Genomic DNA, 20453 nt, shown 5'->3' on the forward strand with positions numbered 1-20453 from the left:
TTGAATCCAACCCTAAGGGTGGTCTTGTAGTCTCTTCCAAGTCTTTGATTGTATTACACACACAGAGAGAGAGAGAGAGAGAGAAAGAGAATATATTTTTAACTGAAGAATGTTATAAAATTTGAAGAAGTGTGAATATTTTACTATAGCTATGTTTCAATTTATGTATTTGTTAGGGAAATGTGATTTCGGTAAGTTAGCCTGAAAATGGAAGCCAAATTAATACCTCCTCCCTCCATTTTTTCACTGGAAAAAGAAAACTATCTAAAACTAACTGAGTGATTGACTAACTAAATACATCAATGAAGTTAATTAAGAACTGCATCTGCGCCATAACAAAGAAGCTGAGCTTTATAGGAAGTACTTGATTCAAGTCTTATCTTTACCTTGAACTCATTAGCAGGCCTGAGGCAAGTGAGGGCAGAGACAGATACACTATTTTAAGTAAGCTGGAAATGGTTCAGAAACAGATTTGATATATTTGCATACCTTATTATTATTATTATTATTATTATTATTATTATTATTATTATTAACCTTTATTTATAAAGCGCTGTAAATTTACACAGCGCTATACATACAATCTTTTTAATTGGACGGTTCCCTGCCCTCAGGCTTACAATCTAAAAAGACACGACACAAAAGGAGAAGGGAGTGGTGGTGGGGAAGGGGCCTGTCTAGTAAGATAATACATATAAAATACATAGCAATACAGGAAATGATTCAATAAAACAGACAACAAAAGAACATCAAATAGCAAGTGACAATTATGCAATGCCTGGGAATGCTTCTCTGAACAGGATGGTCTTCAACTCTGTTTTGAAGCTGGTTAAAGAAGTGATCGCTCTTGCTTGTGGGGGAAGAAGGTTCCAGGAGTGACGGGCAGCAAGTGAAAAGGGGGGAATCCGGGATGGAGCAGAGGAAATCCTGGGCTGAGACAGCAGACCTTGACTAGCAGAACGGAGGGCCCGAGTGGGAAGGTGAGGGGAAATAAGGTCTGATAAGTAAGGGGGGGCCAGCCCATGGAGGGCTTTAAACGTCAACATCAGGAGCTTATACTGAATGCGGAAAGGGAGGGGGAGCCAGTGAAGGGATGCCAACACAGGGGAGATGTGGTCAGAGCGGTGGGTGGAAGTGATAATGCGTGCAGCTGAATGCTGGACAGAGATTAAAGGACGGAGGTGAGAAAGAGGAAGCCCAGCCAGGAGGGCATTAGAGTAATCAAGTAATGAGATCACTAGGGCATGGACCAGGATCTTGGCAGTAGAGGCGGAGAGATATGGTTTTGGCAATATTGTATAAAAAGAATCTACAAGCCTTGGCTGTGGTCTGGATCTGAGGGGTACATGACAGAGAAGAATCAAAGATAAAACCAAGACTGCGGGCTTGCTGGACTGGTTGAATAGAAATGTTGTCCACAGAGACAGAAAAGGAGCGTTGAAGGGTGGGCTTAGGAGGAAAGACAAGAAGCTCCGTCTTGGACATGTTGAGCTTCAAACGCCGATGGCACATCCACTGCAAGACGGCTGTAAGGCAAGACGAGACTTGCTGTTCAAGCCTTGGAGAAAGGTCAGGGGTGGAAAGATACAGCTGGGTGTCATCGGCATACAGATGGTAGGAAAAACCAAAAGAGCTGATGAGTTTACCTAAGGACAGTGTGTAGAGATAAAACAGAAGGGGACCCAGAACAGAGCCCTGGGGAAATTCTACAGATAAGGGAACAGGAGAAGAAGTCTGACCCCCCGCAACTACTGCAAAATATCTGCCAGACAAGTAAGATCTAAACCAGTCAAGAACAGAGTCTGAGAACCCAAGGTCAGAGATTATGTCAATTAGGAGAAAGTGATCAACAGTGTCAAAGGCTGCAGACAAATCGAGAAGGATGAGAACAGAGTAAAGGCCATTAGTCTTGGCCCGCAAAAGGTCATTGGAGATCTTAGTGAGAGCTGTCTCTGTAGAATGCCTTGGGTGGAAACCAGACTGAAAGGGATCGAGGATGGAGTTGGCTTCAAGAAACTCAAGACAGCGTTTTAAACCACTTCCAATACACATAAGAAGACTGTTTCTTTTGTTCAGCTCAGCCCCTCCCAGACATTTGTTATACGGGAATAAAAATGCCTTACTAGAAGATCTCGGGAAAGTTATTTTTGCAGAGCATAGCGTTAGGATCTCCCAGTGGCCATGCTGGCTAGGGATTCTGGCAGTTGTAGTCTTTTAACAAGCTCTGTCTACAGGCGAGTTATAAAGACTGTTAAGATAGTCTTTATAGTTTTTCTCTATAGATAACCTGTTCCTACTGAATCTACAATCTAGACCAGTGCTTCTTAAACCATCTGGTGTGGAGGACCTATCATGCCCCCCCCCCCAATGTGCCAGAGACTGGCATCATACCTGTGCCTTTTGACTTTCCTTCTTTCCTAGAAACCTGCTATAGACCAACTCATGGACTGGCAATGGTCCACAGACTAACACTTTGAGTAGCATTGATTTAGCTCAACCTTCTCCAGTCTGGTGACTTTAAAATACATTGGCCATGCTGCCTGGAGCTGATAAGAATTGCAATACCCACTTTAAAAAGCCAGAAAATCTCACAGATCCCCCAATAAACTCCAAAGCTTGATTGTATAACATGCCCCTTTTTGCACTGTCCTAGTTTTCCTTAGAATATTGTACCTTTTAATAACTGCTGGCAGAGTCAGAATGAATTGGTGACCCTATCAAATTGTCCAGTCTACAGTGGGAAGTACTGTGACCATCCCTGCTAGCGTAGTCTCTATATACTGTACTTTGGCCATTTCTGGCAGTTAATGTCTTACCTTGCTTGAAGGTATTTGATTCTGGTAAGCATGTCAAGGTGTCCTGCTGAATATTGTTCTATCACATCCTTTACGTCATAAGGCCTCAAAGTCTCCTTGAATCTCTTCTTGTAGAGGCGGAACTGTAGTATTCTGATACAAGTAAACATAGTTCATTGGTAGGTTTTAATTTCAATGTGTTTTCTTGGCAAAACCTCTTTCACAGCAATAAGTTATCACTTAGCAATGGAGTCACCACACAAGTCAGACATACTTTTTTTTAACAGGAGTCCATTTGCATAAAGTATTAAACTAAAATGCCACATAAAATACCAAATTAAAAACCACACACTTTACCTGACAGCTCGGATGACCACCTTCAGGGTGGGGATCATGTCTTCAGTGATGAGTTCGTTGCTGTATCCCCTGTCTTCTGCCAGAGGATCCCCAGTTCCAGCATCTAAAATGTGGAATAAGCAGCCATGGGGATAAAGAGCAGTTATGGAAGAGATTAGAACATGAAGAGAATTTGCTAATGTCTCTTCATAGTGTTAATGCTGATGTGGTGCAAACACTCAAAGTAGCTTCTGTCAAATCATTTTAAAATCATTTAAAATCATTTATTAATATTTTATATAATTAAAAACAATTCTCAATAAAATATCAATTCACATCCCAAAACAAAAACAAAAACAAACAAGCAACAACAACCAATATAAGCAACACACTATCACAAATACAAAATTAACATATATTCTAATCATAACAATTAAAAATGAGTTCCTGCTTCCTACCTTTTGACCTATGGTTCATTTGTTCATTATTCCAATTACCTTACAGAATTTAGCCTTCATATGTATTTCTAATAATTACTAAATAGAATAATTTTAATTCTCAAATCTAGCTTGTATCCTTATTTCTCCTTTCTCTTCTAAGTGCCTTATTAATAGTTTCCATTCTTCTAAAAACATCCTTATTGGTTTTTAACAATGTTGTTAATTTATCAATTTCAACTAATTCTAAAAGGCTTCAAAATCCAATAATCTGTTGAGGGTATGCATTCTCTTACACTCAAAGTGCCTTCTAACCAGTTCAGTCCAACTTGGGTTCAAAACCATGAACTGAGATTCAAAAATCCCATTGACTAACGATGGACATTCAAAAACTGTTATTACTTTTCTTCTCTTGGACGGAATTGCAGGGAATTGTCAACAAACTGCAGCAAGACAGGGAAAGAAGTTTTTTCTTTCTTTCTTTCTTTCTTTCTTTCTTTTTTTGTAAAAGGTAACTGCCAATATTTATTTTTAAACGCTTTATAAGATTGGAAGAAAGGTGAAGTGATAATTGCCTCTTCATAGGGCACTGAGATGGAAGTGGTCCTTAGACAATCCCTACCCCTCAAGTACAGAGATAAGAAAGCCTCTCCAAACTAAAATGTTCTAGGATGAAAAACTTTAAGCCACTCAACCCCATCTCCTCCCATATCTCATCCCACCATAGGTGTCCCCCCCCCCTGCAAAAAAAAAAGATTCTGGTTTGGATGACAGACTGTCTGACTTTCATGAAAACCAAAGCAAAGGTTAGGGTGGGGGCCAACTTACAGTCTTTTAGTTCTTGGAAATTCATGATACAGACAAAGAATAATCTGATAACATCCCTAGCTATCACTCATTAAAAAATGGTTCCTAAATATTCTGCACTCTTCCAGCACAAAAACTGACAACTTGATCTCCTGGATTTAACTATCCCATTCTAACAGAGACAGAGCTGTTGTTAGTCTGGAATATCACAGCATAAAGGAATCTTGTAGCACCTTTGAGACTAACTAGGCAAAAAAGTTGTAGCATAAGCTTTCATAGACTCCGGGAGCATCTACGCTGGATAATTAATCCATCTGAATATGTCTGCGAAGGAAGGAAACTTGCTTCTTGCAAGGAAATATTTTCTGCACAGAAAAGAGCATTCCTGTACAAAAATAAAAAAATAAAAATTCATGTGGTCTATGTACCCCTCCCAAAAAAATCTAAGTCCTGAACTGCAACTGATCTTTGAAAAGTGTGCATTTTTCTTGCAGCAGACAAAAATTGATTAAAATATTTGTTTTTGCCTATGAGAATGAAATTATTTATATCCCTATTCATTAAGCATAAAAATATCTAAGATTTGCCTTGTTTTTATTTAAAAATTTTAAACCTAACAGTGTTGACCCTTCTTACCACTCCCTCACAATGCATCAAGCATCACTATTGCTTTTAAAGCACAGTTTCCAAGTTCTATTCATGGAAGGTATGGCATCACTGAACTCTTGAACTGCTGATTTGTATGGTTCGTCCTTTATTACACATTGTTCCTCTCTTCCTCTAAAATGGGTAGGAGTGTGAAAATGTTATTTGAACTTGAAACATAGAATCATGTCTTGAATATGAGTACCAGATTTCATTTTAAAATGTCAATACACATAGTGATCCTATTACAAATGAACTAACAAAAAGCTTACAGGTCAACAGCAAAACCCAAGCTGTAGCTTTTCACAGACCACCAGAATAATACTTTTAAAAAATCTCTCAAAATCCTGGAATTAAAAGAGTTGAATCATAACATCAACTTTTGGGGTTTTTTAAGGGCGACATTCCATTTCAACTCAAGTCAAAATGACAGAACAAGGCCAAGGAAAATTAACAACAACAACAACAGCAGTGGGTGGCTGATGAAGCAATATGGAAAAGTGAATACATGAATGAATGAATGAATGAATGAATGAGAACGTTTACCTTCTGAGCTTTGCCAGAATGCATATGCTTTCATTCGAAATGCAGTGCGAAAACGCTCTCTATTATTCAAGACTACAACACTCTTAGGTTCTTTAGAAGGACTTTCTTCAATTGCATCTACATTCAGAGGGGTAAATAGCTTTCCTTTAGTATTGGTACCACGAACCCGATCCAAGAGACCCAGCTTTTGGCTAAAAAAATAAGGAAAAGGGATCATTTTCCCCCCCTTCATTTTAATGTAGACCTCCATTTCAAGGTGTTCCTAAAGCATTTTAAATCCCAAGCAAACAATCAGATGAAGGATGGCACTAAGGACAAAAATGACAGCTGGTGATATTTATGAATATACTGCTGACCATGGTTTCTGTATGTTTCCAATAGCATAGCTATCATTCCCCACTCTTCATATAGTGGTTTGAGCACTGGACTATGACTCTGAAGACCAGGGTTTGATTCTCCACTTGGCCATGAAAGCCACTGGGTGACCTTGGGCAAGTCACATTCTCTCAACCTCAGGGGAAGGCCATGACAAACCTCCCCTGAACATATCTTACCAAGAAAACCCCATGATAGGTTTGCCTTAGGGTTGCCGTAAGTCAGTAATAGTGTGAAGGCACACAACAACAACCCTTGATATTTTCTGACAGTTGTCAAAAAGGGGGGATCAGTATATTGATTTCTGTAAAGGTTTATGCTAGATTTGGTAAAGTGCATCAGCCAACAGGGTTACCCACTAACATTAATGAATCTGCCAGTTGCAGTTATGATTATGCCATAAACAATGTGATTCCAATCTTCAATGTGTTAAAGAATTATAGAAGTGGTTCCCAAACTGTAGGGTGCTTAAGAGGGGGCACAGTAAAAGCCAGCTGGCAAGCACAGGAAATGTGAAAAAGAAGGGAAACTATGCGTTTGTGCATGCAACACTGAGGCATGATTGGTCCCTCAAAAAGCAGTGCTAAGTGTCTTCCCCTATTACACTTTCCTCCAATTTCAGACATACCAATACTCAGTTTTCCTCTTTTTAAAATGCATTTCCTGTTCAACTTCACTGAAGGATCTGCCATTGGTGCAGTAATTGTGTGCCCCTTAGTGACCATGAGACACTTTCTTGGCTGCGAGGGAGGGGAATGAAGAGAGGAAGCAGAGAGCATGAAAGCTCAGTGTTAAGGTAGAAAGTGCATGCACACAAGATAGAGAAGCATTATCGATAGGATGCTATCTGTGAGAACAAAAATACACACTGCATAAACAAAGTATTTTTATGCCATATACCATGTTGCAGGGGGGTGACGTCCACTTGTAAATGGAACGGAGATCACAGGGGTAAAAAGTTTGAGAACCACTGAATTAGAGGGTCAGAACCCAGTGACAGCACAAGCTAGGCTGTCACCCAGTGTGGTGTCATCCAGGAAGGGTGTGCATTCATCCCCTCTGCTGCTCAGTCACAGGGCTTCCAGTGATGGAATTGCTGGGAAGGGTATGGTTTCACCTCTCCTGCACTGAAGAAGCTCAACCAGGTGTTACCCCTCCTCTGGAGTGTCATCTGGTGCACTTCACACCCCTGCACCTCCCCCAATGAAGCCACTGTCAGCACCCCTTTGTGGCAATAAATTGTTAAATCTAGGAGAAGGTAAATAATAGCTGTGGGAAATGCAGAAACAGGGTATGCTGCAAAGGAATCCCATATTGTCACTAGAAAGTAGGGATGATGCTCAGCTGTGGCTTTTGGAGAGTAGGGAGATTGAAGAAGCACTTGGTTATGTTCCTGTAGCCATACACGAAATGGCTACAGGAACATAACCTGTTGGCATCATTCATTGAGATTGGCCAGGGTTCTCCAGAGGACTCAACAGATGATGTAAACATTTTGTGCCTGGCTACAGGGATATTGCCAGCAACTTCTCCAATCCCTCCCTGCTCTCCTTCAGCCACATTTGTGGCACTACTGTGAGACACTAGCCCACACAGGATGATATCCTCATTACTTTAAAGTGTTTTCAGGGGAGTCATTCTGGAGAAATCTTGCATTTTTAAGGAAATCAAAAATAATCAAAAGCATTACTAATGAATAACGTCCTGAATAATGAACTACAAATTACTGTTTTTTTAAAAAGTAATCCTAATAGCAACATGTTAGCATTCCCTAGGCGTATTCTGGATGCCGTGAAAATGTAATCAAAACCTGGCATGAAATGAGGAATCACATGTGCTGTAATTGAAAGCCCTGTGAATTGCCTTTAAGTGGTAAGGAGATAGCGGTGGATTTCATAAAATCCTACAATGAATAAGGCAAGATGAAAATTATGCACTGACAAGTCCCTGAAATAAACGTTAGGAACCAGTGTCATCACCATGGCATAGAGCTTCAGACATAGAGCTTCAAGGTCCCAAACTGCAGAGGGACTTCTAACTTTTTGCAGAATGAGCATAAAGTGCAGCTTCAAAGTAACACCCCACAATCAAGGCTGCCATCTTAATTTCTGACTCCCAGAGTGCCATGGGATTCAAATTTGGAACCAGCCTGGAAAATTAAGCACAACAGGCTTTATGCTCTATGGCAGCTTACTCACAAACACTGAAAAAATGTATGTGTGGAGGAGAGATAACAATAACTAGTTGTTGCTGCCATCACTGGCATCCAAGTAAGTGTGAAAGTAGGGTGTTCGTTTAAACAGGTCTGCTCTCTTCTTTTGCAGACCCTTTACATGGGTTATCAGGAGGGTGGAGTCAGAAACTGCAATAACCTGTGTAAACCATTATAAAGGAGGGGAAAAAAACAGACCTCTGTGATCCCTTTTTACCTTTTGCTAAGGAAGGAGTGGGGCTCCAGCAAGCCCATTTTCCCCTTCCATTTATAAAATAAAAAGGGACCTTGGTTACTATGCAGTAGGAAAAGAATGAATGGATCACTTTCTCTCTGTGTATGCATGTGTTTTAATCTATACAAGAAGCTAGAAAGGAGTGCTCTGAGGAGAGCAAGAGCAGGGAAGGGGACTGAGGGCATGATTCCCTGACACCTAGGCAGTTCCCCAGGTAGGAACCCAGCCTACTCTTCCCCTCTGTTCAGCTCAACAGTATTTTCTGCCTGCATCTGGGAGACAGCAGGTCTATGACTGAGTCACAGCAATACAGACCCAGAAAAACAGACATCTCAGCTCTAGGGAAGGGAAAAAAACATCCAATTTTGGGGAGAAATAACTGAAAAATGAAAATGGGTTTCCAAGTGTCAAGAATCCCTAATAAGAAGAATCTTGAACTGTTTGGGTCTTATTCTGCACAAATTTTTCAGGTGGTTGTTTCGCACAGAAAACAGGGAAGGTTTTGGGGGTGGGTGGTTTTTGTTTGTTTTTTGCTTAGAAAACACTATCTTTGTGTAAAAATATTATTTTCTGTTTCCTGTGCAGAAAATAAACATTAATGGGGGGAAATGCTGCTAATGGGGGACTTTACACTGTATAAAATTCCAACATGGCTGTTTTTGCAAAAAAATAAATAAATAAAAATCAAAAACCCCAAACCCGCAAAACACCTTTTCTGCTCAAGCAGTAGTGTTTTTCTGTACAGAAAATACTGTTTTATAAGCAAAACAACTGGATGATAATTTTGCACAGATACAATGCTGAATTGCAAATAGGTTTAGAAAACTGTGTTTTTTAAAGACATACTTGCGGCAGTAAGAAATTTGCTAAAATTACTTGTTGCGTCCTTCAAGGAGAAAATTAATGAAGAATTACATCCCTACTCAGCTCTGGATTCTGATGGAGATGCATAATCTTAAATCTAGGAGTTTCAATAGCTTCTAAGTCTAGGATGTTCTAATAGCTAAGACTCTTGTGCCTTGCACATATCCACTACTGTTTCCAAAGCATGTCACACTCTATAATTATGTCTTCATACACCAGGAGCCTTCATAGAGGCTATAGTAAGTCCCAATCCAAACCTGTTTCTGCAGCATAATGTAGAAGGTTGACTGAAACTGGCTCAATTTAATGGAAAGGTTATTCATCAAACATGTTCCTGGCTAGAGGCCTCTTGTTCTACACACATCTAATTTATATGCTATGATGCAAAAGATCTATGATTCGTCACATTCTTTCTGTGTATAGTAGGCATGCTTACAATACATTTGGCCTCTAGATCCAATGGTCAATTTAGTTGGGTTGGGATCATGAAGGTTAGGTGACACTTCTACTCTGGTAGAAAGCCACAGTTATAGTCACTCACCAAATAAACACTATTCATGGTGTGTGTGTGTATGTGTTCCAATTTTGTGCACTGCACAGGGATTTTTGAAGGAGATCACATGATGTGATTTGTGTATACCATCGAGATTGCCAAACGGTTCCACCACAAAGTCATTCAATTTAGATGTTGTGGTAGGAGGAAGGTTAATATGAAAAACAGTCTTACCCCATAGATAGGCACATAACAAAACAGGATTTTAAATAGTATCAGTACTTCAGTTTGTCAGAAAGATAATGCAACCAAATAAAGCAGAACACAAACACTGAATAATAAATGCATAGAGGAGAGGTCCATTCATTCATAATTTGAATAAATGGTTCAAACAGTGTAATGCTTTACCCATTTCTGTGATGTTTCAGAGCTAGATACACTTAACTTTAAGTGGGCAGGTAACCAAAAGTAACCACACAACGATCTGCATGAAGGATGGTCTGCATTAATAATTTCAGATATTTCAGTAATAATACTTATGAGTCATATTGTACTCAGAATATACAAAGCACTTCCCATACCTGCACCTCCTCTGCAGTAACCTATATAGCAAATCTATAAGATTGTACTGTTATCCCTATATATTGCAAATGGGGAGCTGAGGGCAAGGTAAAAGGATGGTGGCGTCTTCCACTTGATGACGTTGTTGTTAAGATGAGAAATTTGAAGCCCAGGTCTTCCCGTCTCACATTTTGACAGTCAAACCTCACATCAAGGCAAATACAAATGTAATGAAAACAGCAGGTGTGTTAAGTTCTCCTCTTCTGTAACATGCACTAAAATGTTTTTGTGTACTGACATCACCACAATGTCCTCTGCATTCACCAACAAATAACAATAGCAGAGCATGGCACAATGATGGCAGAACATGTGTGTTTTAATGCACATTATGATGAAAGCAGGAGAACTTAATGATGAGCATTGCCATTTGCACCAGTAGCCCCATGCTCATCACAATGATATTACCTTGGCTTACACAGTAGCCAAGTTCAAGCATAACAACAAGCCATGGTTTGTCAGGATCAGAATGAGCCTGCAGCTCCCATCCTTCTCTTGCACAGGGGTGCAAAGAGTACTCCTTTCCCTCAACATGAAAGAATGCCTTGAAAAACAGAGACATTGTGATACTCCTTGAACAAATATTGTGAACCGTTGCAAGATTTTACACATCTCAGCACTTTCTGTGAAAATTTCATTTGCAAAAGCACAATTTTTTCACAAACTAAACTTTTTTGTACAATTATGTACAAAATACTGTTCTGCACAAATTATGTTGCACAATAATGTTGTACAAAACAGTTTTTAGCATAAAATACAATTTCCATAGAAGTAATTAAAAATTGGGGGGAGGAGGACTTCTTGACTCTTAGCCAGCAGGCAGAAAACTTTTGAAATCTTTCATTCTTGTACATGAGAATAAAAAATTAAAATATTTACATCCCTCCTTTGCACACATGAAAAAATTAAAAGTTGCTTCTTGCACTCATTTATTTAACTATTTATATCCTGCCCTATATCTGAAAATTTCAGGGCAGAGTATACATGACAGGAAGAAGATGAAAACTAAACAGTGTACAAAGACCAGGCTGTATCACCTGGTGTTGCCACCACTGGCAAGAGTCAATGCAATGTCCAATGTCTTGATAATGAATGGTCTCAAGACCCTCAAAGATCTCAAAGATCTTTATGGAAGAATCAGGTTGTATTTGTATTGCAGAAATAATGGAGTTCAATACTGCTTTTGTGACCTAATAACCCCATTTGAACTAATCACAGTTCTTGAGCCTCATCTTGAGGAACTGTGGTTTGTTCAAACTGTTTAAAACAAACCAGGACATAAAAACAGTTTGATTCTGGTTTGTTTTCACTGCAGTGAAACACAGGTAACTGTGGTTAGTTTAAAAATGAACTTTCTGTCTGAAACCTTTTAGTTAATCCCAACTAGATTAGATCCACTGAATCAACTGTGAGTCAAGACATGGATAAATCCCATTGATTCAGTGGGTCTACTTTGGGCAAAAAATCCCCTACATGCATGAAGGAGGAAAAGAAAGCATGTGAAACCAAGACTTCTGCCAGCCCCCTTTCATAAATGACAAACCATGTTTTATGGTTAAGCATGAACCCAGTCTTTAAGTAAAACAGTTCTGCATAACAAATGCTACATGGCTTTCAATGAGTATTTCCCTACAGAATATTTAAATATTTATGAATATCTGAGAGTTAATGGATATGGGAACTGGAAGCCTACAGCACTTGTCTCTCATATTTAGGCGCAACTGAACTTGAAGCTTTTAGAATCACACATGCAGCAATCAAACACATTTCTTTCCCATCATGCAAACCAGATGGTTCTCTTTTCATTCCTAATTTTGAAATTCATTTTAAAAAATCACAGTTCAATCAGACAAGAAAGAAAGAAAGAAAGAAAGAAAGAAAGACTTTAAGCTAAATGGCAAAGCAAAGCATGCCTCTTCTCCCAATGTATCAACACTGCCTTTTGGAAGAGGCAGGAAGAAGGATAATAACAGAACAAAAACATAGCAATTAAACTTCTTAGGTTCATTTTGCAGCCTTAAAACTGGAAGCACAAGACAACCATGCTTGCTCTGATTTTTACTACATTAGCAAGAACTGCATTTTGCATCATTTGCTGAGATCAGCCCAACGAACTGCAAGCTGACCTGAAATAAGCTTGGCTTATTAAAACATACCAGACGGATTCACATAATTCTCTGGGAGCTCAGGGTAGAGGCTCTAAATCAGGGTTGGATACATTTAGACAGTCCAGAGACCTATCTTCTATTCCAAGAGACTACTGTGGGCTGCACCAGGCCAGAAAGCATGCTGAAGGTTGTAAAAATTACAAACAGGAATGGCTAGAAAGCTACTTCTAGTTTTATTTGGGCAGCAGTTTGAGGTTTTAGGGGTTTTTTGGTGGGAGATCCATGCTCTACTTTATTACAAAATTGCCATTCCTGGAGACTTCCAGAAGCAGTTGATGGCATTTTCTTGTTGCATTTTTTGAATCTTCTGGGAGCTCAAGAACCACAAAAATGCCCTTGGGAGTCCATGTGCTGTATTTTTCTGTCCCTGTTCCAAACAGGTTGCATACCAAAGTAACACAGCACCACAGCTGAAATCCTACACTGGGGTTATGCATACCCTTCAACTATCCCTATTTGGCAGGGATGGTCCAGTTAATCCTCTATCATCCCACTTGTTCATCTGTTTTAAAAAATATCTCAGCTTCTGTCTCCTGCTCCCACTTTCCCCTTAGATTTCAATTGCTGCACACTGAGTTGAAATGGCAAAATAATTTTGCACTCAATTAATTCAGTAGGGAGATGTGAAAGGGAAGGGATAGAATCATGCTCTTCCCAGTATGCCCAAGTAAAAGCAAACTGCTGTGGTATCTCCTACCTTGTGTGTTCTTTTCCATTAATTCATTCTGATATCCTGAGCACATACTCATGCTGCTTGGCCATAGGTGTCCCATTTTGCATTTGTAAAATGCTGGAAGGTATGGTTGTATAGCACACAACTTCACATGCAAAGATACACATTAGTGGTGCTACACAACCATTGTATTGAATATCAGTGCTGTGGGGTTGAAACAAGATATGAAATGTACTATTATAATATGAGTATCATGCATCTCATGTTTTCTTGAGATGTAGAAAGGAAGCTCTCTAATAACCAAACTCCCCTCTCCTTCTCTCTACTGGAAGTCACATCTAAAGAGAGAAATGTGGAGCCACAATAACTGGGATGTGAAAAGGAAATGAAACTGGAGTATTTAAAGACTGAAGCAGGCCTAATGTAAAGTTAAAGGACAAATGCTGTCCATAAGGATTCTAGATGTGTGGCTTCCCGATTGAAAGAGAATACTTTTGTAAGGAGGGGAATTGGAGAGGGCCTTGGAAGTCACACTGGGGAATCTCTCTAAACAGATCAAGGCAGCATATTGCCCATAAGTACTTTATTGACCCATCTGAACAGACCAAATAAAACAGCCTCCCCTCTCCTGTCCTCTTAGCAGAGAGAGTAGGTGAGGCATGACCCAAAACCCGGTTTTAGTGCAAACAGATCAGAGGGCATCCAGTATGTTCAGAACCAGGCACCTCAGTCTGACCTTAGAAGTTACTGACTCACCATGACAGTAACCACGCATGGTGGCACAGCAGGCCACAAGTGTGAACAATCAGCAAGCATTGCAGTGGAGGGCAAGGCAATGGCTAGAGGGCTGCCCACAGTGCATTCTCGCCAGTGAAGACAGGAACTCTATTTCATAGGGTATGCATATATCAGCAAAGCTGGACTATTCATACTTGCTCTTTCCATGTTATTCTTACCACCTGATGTCATCCTAGCTGCTAAACAAAATTACCAGGTTGTGAACCTCCTATTTTTTGAGCCTAAAGGCTTGTAAATGTACTTAGGCGGATTACAGACCGCCATTAAAGTACGCGCAGAGCGCGTACTAGGGTTAGGAAGGGGCGGTGCTTCTGCACCCCTAACCCTAGTATGCGTTCCGCACGCACAAAATGGTGGCGGCCGTTCCACACAGCCGCCGCCATGATGGCGTCATGAACGCACCGCCTCCAAATGAGGCGGCGCGGACGTGACGCCATTGCTCCGCGCGAGGGCACTTAATGCGCCCTTTCAGCAGAGCAGGAAGGAGCTCTGAAAGAGCTCCTTCCTGGTTTGTGTCGCTGGTGCAGCCGTGTGAAGGCTGCACCAGTGACGCAAATCAGAAAGGGGCCGAGCGGCCCCTTAGTCGCCGCTGCCGTTGGGGTGTCCTGGGTCTTGAAGCCCCAAGGACACCCCTTTCCAGGCTGCGAGGAAGCGGCCTTTTGCCCTTCCTCGCAGCCGCAAAGCAGCGGATCTGGGCCTCAGAGGCTCCGGTCTGGGCAGCTGAGGCCCTTGATACAGCGGGGAAAGGGGCGGGTGTGGCCGCCGCTTTTCGGCGATCTGTAACCCGCCTTAGTATTTATATCTGGGTGGAAGGATAATAAATTTGACAAAAATGAATGGAAAAAGGCAGTGTTGGAGAGGAGGGACACACTATGAAGTGAAAAAGGAAGGCAACAGTATGGAGTGCCAAAGAACACACAATGATGTGTCTGAAGCAGAGTTCATTTTGCTGTCTCAGAGTATTCAGACATGGTGTCCTGTTTACTATCGTATTAAATAAACTTCTATCTAGGTTCATCAAAGAGAGCCAGTCATGGTGTAATGGTTTGGATGTTGTATTACAGCTCTGAGCAGACTTCAAATCCCTCCTTGGCCATGGGAACACTCTGGGTAACCTTGGCCAAGTCACACTCTCTCAGCCTCAGAAAGAAAATGACACACTCACACTGAAAAAATATTGCAAGGAAAATCCTGTGGTAGGTTCATCTTGGGGTTGCCAGAATGTGGAAACAATGTGAAAGCATAAATTGGCTTCAACAACCACGGGTATTAAAAAAAGAAAGTCTTTTAATTCATAGAATCAAGAAGCATAGAGCTGGAAAAGCCCGCAAGGCCATCCAGTCCAACCCCCTGCCAGGCAGGAACTCTCAGCATAAGCATCCCCGATAGATAGCATCCACCTCTGTTAAAGACCTCCAAGGAGAGAGACTCCACTACATCCTTGGAGGTTCTTTAAACAGAGGCGGGGTGGCCATATGTCAGGATGGATTGACTGAGGTTTCCTGCATGGCAGGGGGTTGGACTGGATGTCCCTTGCAGTCTCTTCCACTCATGGGGTTGTCAGACCGCCAATGTACGTCATCAATACGTACTAGGTTTAGGAAGGGGCGGTGCTCCGCACCCCCCTAACCCTAGTATGTAAGATACGATAAAGATGGCGGAGCCCTGTTCATACGGCGCCGCCATCTTTACGTAATCGGACGCTGAGCGGCCGTACGCGTCGGCGGGCGTTGTGGACATAGTGGTGCGCCCCTGGCGCCTCGCTACGTCGCAAACACGACTTAAAAAGAAGCTCCATTTTGGAGCTTCTTTTTCGGTCCGCGCGGGAGTTGGGCCGTGTGAAGGCTCCGGCTCCCCCGCGGACCTACTGGCGGCGGCGGCAGAGCGCCGCAAAGCGGAGGTATGTACCCCGCCTATGATTCTTTATCTAAGTAATGGATACAGGCAAGGGATGGAAAGAATATTCAAATATTCAAACACATTCAAAAACTGGTGGAAACCATACACAGGAAATAGCATTTTCTTCACAGAAAATAGTATTTCTACACAGATATTATGTTCTGCACAGAAAATGCTGTAATCAAGGACTTATTCTATGCAAAACTCACACAAAATTGTGTTGCATCAAAACAAACTTTTCTGTACCAAACAACCACATATGAATTTTGCAGAGAACAGGTCCTGAATTATGAATAGGCTTCAAAAACTGCATGGTTTCTGAAGACTTTTGCAGCGGGAAGAAAACTGCTAAAATTACTCATTACTTCCTTTGAGGGGAAAATTACTGAAGAATTACATCCCTATTTCTGGTCAACAAGAAAATGCAGAGCTACCCTGTCAAAAATGGACCGTAAAATGTCACAGATGTAATCTGTTCAGAAGATTATTGTGGCTGCAAGAAGGCAAAGTTGGTTTTCTAGCAATGCAGTTATGGAGGTGATTGTTGAAAACAAAGAGCTTGGCCTTAAGAAAAAGTAATCTGTTTCTGATTCTACATATTTGCTAATTTATTTGAGCTGTCAATCACTCCTTTTCCTTATCTACTCTACAACAACTCAGAATTGTGGTCTATAAACCCAGATGGTCCATCTAGCCCAATACGTTTATTATGGTATAGGGTAGACTTAGAAGAAAAATGAATTACTTAGCCCAGAAAGGAAATGGGATCCCATGCTCACTTGCAGCAGGTCTCTGTGATCTCTGGCAGGGGTCTTTCCAAGCCCTGCTCCTGATATTCTTTTAAACATGACATTAAAGAGATTGGACCTGAGGCCTTGTCACAGAATGCTTTGAGAATGCAATTTTCACAGTATCAGGAGAGCCAGACAGGAATTTAATTGTGTCTCCTCCCAAACATGAATCCAGTGCCACCTAGTGAATAATGTATATCATTACATTAACCACATAGAAATCTTGCCATTACTCCAGTGCAAACCAGCATTAAATTTTCCTTACTAACCAACTCATGGAAAATATAACACTTGTGGTTCAATTCTCTGGTCTCTTAGAGGGCATCCATCTCTTAGGATGGAGAGAAAGATCCAGTTTCAATGGGTGAGGCCCTACCTTCAAAATCTGCCCTCAATCCCTGCTAAAATGATTGAGGACTTTAGCCATCATACTTTAAGAGTGCTGATGTTGAAACAGGAGTAAAGGGAGAGAAAAAGCAGCCCCTGAGTATGTACCGATCCACAGGATTCCAAGCCCTCCTGATCGCTAGACATTCCCCAACTATTGCTTGCAACTCGGGAAAAACAAGTCTTCTATCTACTCCCTAAATACTTGTTGAAGTTAAGCCAAAAACATCTTATCCAAATACTGCCCTCTGAGCAAAATAGTTCATTAAGTTAAGCATGATCATCATGAAAAAGGGCTTCTAAAATTTAGCCTATTCCTGAGGGCAGTGGAGAGGAGCACACCATTCCCTCTCTTGTCTATCCTGAACAGTGCATACAACATACAGAGGTGTGTAGGGTAGGAGAGAGGGAACTGGGAAATTCTTCATCACACTAGGTCAGAAAACAAGTTACAAACATGGATTCCAGTGATCCCTTCTCTCCTAGGTGTGTCATCACTTGCAGCATAGGATGGGAATCTTTGGTTCACAAATTCCACAGTACAGTAGAGGAGGAGGGGAGTCAGGAGTAGTCCTATTCAGGTGTTATCTATATGAATTAAGCAAACATATGTGAAGGAGAAACACACTACTCCAGCACCCTGCATCACAGCTTCTGTGGACAGTCTCAAGAGAAGAGTCTCTACAAATGTGCAAAGATGCACACTCCCCATTCCCCTGCTTTTCTTTAATCCATAAGAGATGAACTCACTAATGTGTTTCCCCCCTTTTTAGACTGTATCGCAACAAGAGGGGCAATGTCTTATTTCATTCTTCCATATAAACCTAAAGAACATAAAAACCTTTCTCCCACTGAGTGAGATGATAAGAGCAAAAAATTTAAAAAAAAAAATTTTTTTTTTTTACAAAAAAACCCTTGGTTTTTACATAAAACCCCTATAATTTTTTTACTGAAATTATTTTGGGACAAAGTATACTGTTTTCTGCCCAAAATGTTGATTTTTCTTGCCAGAACAATCTATTTTTCACACACACACACAAATCTCAAAAAGAACTTAAATTTTAAAAGTTCACATCATTTAATCAATTATTTTCAGCAGCATGTTTCAATATGTTGAGACATCTTCTCCTATCATAGAGTCATAGAGTTGGAAGAGACCACAAGGGCCATCCAGTCCAACCCCCAGCCATGCAGGAAATCTAAATCAAAGCTTCCCTGACAGATGGACATCCAGCCTCTGTTTAAAGACCTCCAAAGAAGGAGACTCCACTACACTCTGAGGGAGTTTGTTCCACTGTCGGACATCCCTTACTGTCAGGAAGTTCCTCCTAATGTTGAGGTGGAATCCCTTTTCCTGGAGCTTGCATCCATTGTTCCAGATCCTAGTCTCTGGAGCAGCAGAAAACAAGCTTGCTCCCTCCTCAATATGACAACTCTTCAAATATTTAAACAGGGCTATCATATCACCTCTTAACCTTCTCTTCTCCAGGCTAAACATCCCCTGCTCCCTAAGTCACTCCTCATAGGGCATGGTTTCCAGACCCTTCACCATTTTAGTCGCCCTCCTTTGGACATGCTCCAGTTTCTCCACATCCTTTTTAAATTGTGGTGCCCAGAACTGGACACAATATTCCAGGTGGGGCCTGACCAGAGCAGAATACAGTGGCACTATTATTTCCCTTGATCTAGACACTATACTTCTATTGATGCAACCTAAAATCGCATTGGCCTTTTTAGCTGCCGCATCACACTGTTGACTCATGTTCAACTTGTGGTCTACTTGGACTCCTAGATCCCTTTCACATGTAGTTTCATTGAGCCAGGTGTCACCCATCCTATATCTGTGCATTTCATTTTTCCGCTCTAAGTGCAGTACCTTACATTTCTCCATGTTGAAATTCATTTTATTAGCTTTGGCCCAGCTTTCTAATCTATTCTAACTGGACGATAATTGTTGGGATCCTCTTTTTTCCCCCTTTTTGAAAATGGGGATAACATTTGCTCTCCTCCAGTCTGCTGGGACTACATTTGTAAGTATACCCCAAGTTGCAATTAATTTCTTCAGTGACTACAAACAGCCATAATAAAAGCTGGTTGAAGGACAGAGTTGAACTTTGGAGAAGGAAACGCTTAGCCCACTTCAGCCCTTTTCTTCTCCATTTTCCTCTGACGCATGGCTCAGCAGTAGTCACTATACATGGTTAGTGGCCTGCATTCAGTGTGACATTATGTGTCTGCTGAAAATAGAACTTTCATATTTTGAACTAAGCCTTCCCACTCCTTCCCTTGATGTTTTGGATGTAATAAACTATTGTAGTAAAAATTACTAAATAAAATAAAGAGATAGATATTGCAAGCAAGAATGACATGCAGTAGACATATGCGCATATATATAAAATATTCATTTGTTACTCAGATGCATGTACCTAAGTTTTCTGGTGACGCTTGATCCAAAGAATGCATCCCTACTAAACATGACATTACTGTAAAGTGAAAAAGATGTCAACATGAATGGTTAATGTTCATTTATGAGAATCTATATGGAATTAATTAAATGAAATACATGGGAACAAAATAATGGAAACTCAATACTCTCTTAACTTGTTTTCTTCAGATGGATGGCTAAATATGATAACATAGTTACACTTGCACTGTTATTTGTTATAAATATAAGAGCAGTTCTGTATGGAATATATAACTGTACCTAAAATAACTGGAAGCAATATCATATTAGAATATCAGGTGCTGCAACATCAACTAAAACAAGTGTGAGCAACTTGTCGTCTTCCAGATGTTGTTGGTCTGCAGCTCTCAGCATTCCTCACCATTGGTTGTGGTTCTGAGGGTTGATGGGAACTGCAATCCAGTAACATCAGAAGGGCTCCACCTGATCTTAGAAATGTGAAAAAACACTCTTATATTGGTAGCTATTACTTCATTTCACATCTGAAATAAACAGCAACTTTAACAAATACTTCTAATGGGAACATCTCTCGTCCAGCAATACCGGAGAAATATTGCAGTACAACACAGTTAAACAGAATCACAGACGCTAGTCTTGGGATGGGTCTCAGGAATCAGTTTAAAAATGGCACGTTGTCAGCTATTTGAGTTACCAACTGCAGTTGAAAACCGGTCATGATATTGTGCCAAATCGTCTTCTAATCACAATTTACCCAATTTTTATCCAAAACAATTCAAACAAACAGATAATGCACACCATGTGCAGCTAGTTATGGTTCAATCACTTGTTTTTATAAACTTTCCTTAAGCAGAAGGAATCTTTCTTCAAGAGAAGGAAACTTTCTCTGATGGAAGGACCAATGTATGGCTTAGGTCTAGATTATTTGAGAGACCGCATCACCCCTAACATC

General features: G+C 40.7%; 1 protein-coding gene across 1 annotated transcript in view; it reads right to left on the reverse strand.

The window, feature by feature from the left end:
* The window catches only part of KCNQ3 (potassium voltage-gated channel subfamily Q member 3), a 210869-nt gene that overhangs the window by 10062 nt on the left and 180354 nt on the right, over positions 1 to 20453 (reverse strand). Inside the window, 4 exon segments of the mRNA XM_042464469.1 lie at positions 2817 to 2948; positions 3153 to 3255; positions 5567 to 5757; positions 19506 to 19562. Of these exon segments, the coding sequence (XP_042320403.1) occupies positions 2817 to 2948; positions 3153 to 3255; positions 5567 to 5757; positions 19506 to 19562 (483 nt within the window).

The sequence above is a fragment of the Sceloporus undulatus genome, chromosome 4 (assembly GCF_019175285.1).
Source record: "Sceloporus undulatus isolate JIND9_A2432 ecotype Alabama chromosome 4, SceUnd_v1.1, whole genome shotgun sequence".
NCBI lineage: Eukaryota > Metazoa > Chordata > Lepidosauria > Squamata > Phrynosomatidae > Sceloporus > Sceloporus undulatus.